This window comes from Ochlerotatus camptorhynchus, unplaced genomic scaffold (assembly GCF_037179485.1).
Source record: "Ochlerotatus camptorhynchus isolate MF236.1 unplaced genomic scaffold, CSIRO-AGI_Acam_v1.1 ptg000317l, whole genome shotgun sequence".
NCBI lineage: Eukaryota > Metazoa > Arthropoda > Insecta > Diptera > Culicidae > Ochlerotatus > Ochlerotatus camptorhynchus.
In genome coordinates, this window is record NW_027040805.1 from 1 (window position 1) to 2,161 (window position 2,161).

General features: G+C 41.7%; 1 protein-coding gene across 1 annotated transcript; it reads right to left on the reverse strand.

The window, feature by feature from the left end:
- Positions 1–35: 35 nt before the first annotated feature.
- Positions 36–1,059, reverse strand: LOC135707766 (chitin-binding domain protein cbd-1-like). Its single transcript, XM_065229647.1, has one exon. It carries the CDS (start codon positions 1,042–1,044, stop codon positions 58–60), a length of 987 nt encoding a protein of 328 aa, XP_065085719.1. The 5' UTR covers positions 1,045–1,059; the 3' UTR covers positions 36–57.
- Positions 1,060–2,161: the final 1,102 nt, after the last annotated feature.

The window sequence follows — 2,161 nt, forward strand, 5'->3', positions numbered from 1 at the left end:
TTTATATATTTACAAACTTGATCAAATGCGTACAATTTGAAATAATGTTAACGCTTTCTAATATAACTCAAAATCCTCTATGCGGCCCTGCCCTTTAAGATACTCCTCCACCCAACGTGAATCGATCTCACAGGTTTCTGTATTTCCGTAACCACATACCCTAAACAACGGGTAGAAAATATAATTTGGTGGACACTGTTCAACTGTGGGTTGCCCAAGAACGCATACAATAAATTGGGTGCAATCGCTGGGATGGGGTATAGCATCAATCACAACCCCTCGGCAGATATCGTGTGGAATATCTTCTGGGCGCGGTGGTCTGGTTGGTGCCCCGGTAGTGGATTCACCTCCAGGAGTCCAGCAAACTACATTTTCTGGAAAATCGCAAACTTCTCGTTGATAGTCGAAAACGGTTCCTGCGGGAAGGCACGTTATTTCTTCGCCATGCTGTCCGTCTTTACACTCGAAGAAATTTGAACATTCAACTGATGGCACCAAGGCTCCGTCCGGTTTTCCTGCACACAAATTTGGACTAGATGAACCCCAGCACACAACGTTGGATGGATGATCACAAACACCACGTTGGTAGTCAAACAGGGTGCCATCGGGTACGCAGGTTATCTCCTCGCTTTTTACACCATTACGACAGATGAAAAAATTCGAACATATTTTCGATGGGAGGATTCGACCATCTTCTTCCGTGGAGCACCTATCGTGTTCGTAACATTGGACATTCTCTGGATGATCACAGACTAGACGCTCGTAATCAAATAATGTTCCTTCTGGGCGACACTCGAGTTCCATTTCTAATCCACCCTGACACGTCACAAAATAAGCACAATCAGTGATTGAGGGGAACAGCGTTTCATCGGGCATTCCATTGCATCTGTTACGAGATGGCGCAGGAGTAGTTGTATTGCCGGGTCTTTGGGTGGTGGTAGAATTGGGACGGTTGCAAAAGCCGTCATTGCAGAACGTTGCTGAATCTGCTTGGGTAGCTCCGCTCAAAAAAAGCAGTGTCCCAATAACAAGCCAAGTGTTCATTGTTAGGATTTTTATATCTGAATAAACAACTAATTAAAGGGTTCGCGGTATATGGTTTTTATACAAAGCCTAATCTGTTAATGACCGGCTGAACTCGTTCCGATGAAAGACAGATATATTGCTCCGATTATCGTCGGTGGTGTTCAGACTGATTGTTTATATTTTTGCCAACGGTCACTTCGTAGGCCTTGGGTTAGGTCGATATGCAATATTTTCTGGTGATAAGATTAGGTCGGTATGATTTATGAAATTTGGATTAATTTTATTATCAACAAATGAAGTGGTCACGCAGTATCCTTCTAGATCAATCTTATCACACTCTTTAAGGTGATACGATACAGGGTCCACAAATCGCTGTTAGGATGGCTGACTTGCACTACCGCTTAAAATGTTTTAGAGGGTAAATCTCGGCTGCTATAGCGATTTCCAGCTTAATTTTTTTTTCTCCATACTTGCTGCACCACTGCGAAGTTTTGGAAGCAGTTTTGTTTTTGCATGTTTTCTGGTAGCTGAAATTTATACTCCAGAAGATGCATGTTTGACCAATTTGTGTTCACTGTTTCCCCCTAAGTTTTCGCTAACGTAAATGACGCAAAGCGGTAAACGAGAATGAATCAAAGACTCCACACGTGCGTAAACCTCAAAAGGCTCGGGTCTAATGTTGTTTGTCAGTGCAATTGTTGATAAGGAAATCGTAAACTTGGGGAGACCACAGTGTAAGCACATTTCTTCTCGTCTACAGAGCTCGTGTTGCCAATTTATGCTGATAAAAAAGCTACGTCAGTGCTGATATCGGAGGGATTTAGTAAACTTTGATGACTGTGACTACCCTAATTCTGCGCACATGCAAACAAGCTAATCTTTTCGCGTGATACTGAGGCGCAATACAACTGGAAATAATCCTTCTATGTTGATAAATAATTTAAACTAGTTGAATCAAGATTTTAAAATCGAGGACTGTTTGTATGGGGCAAACGGGTCAATATTGAATGTCAAAGTACACATCCTGTATTGTTACATTGTTGAATTAAAGATATGGGGTAACTTCTTAAGAAATTGAGTTCATAGTTCTAGTTCCATGTTTCCAATTCTGGATCTAAGCCGATTGTTTTTGGAT

Excerpts from the sequence above, each read along its gene's own strand:
- LOC135707766 (XM_065229647.1), bottom strand. The coding sequence starts at position 1,044 with ATGAACACTTGGCTTGTTATTGGGACACTGCTTTTTTTGAGCGGAGCT.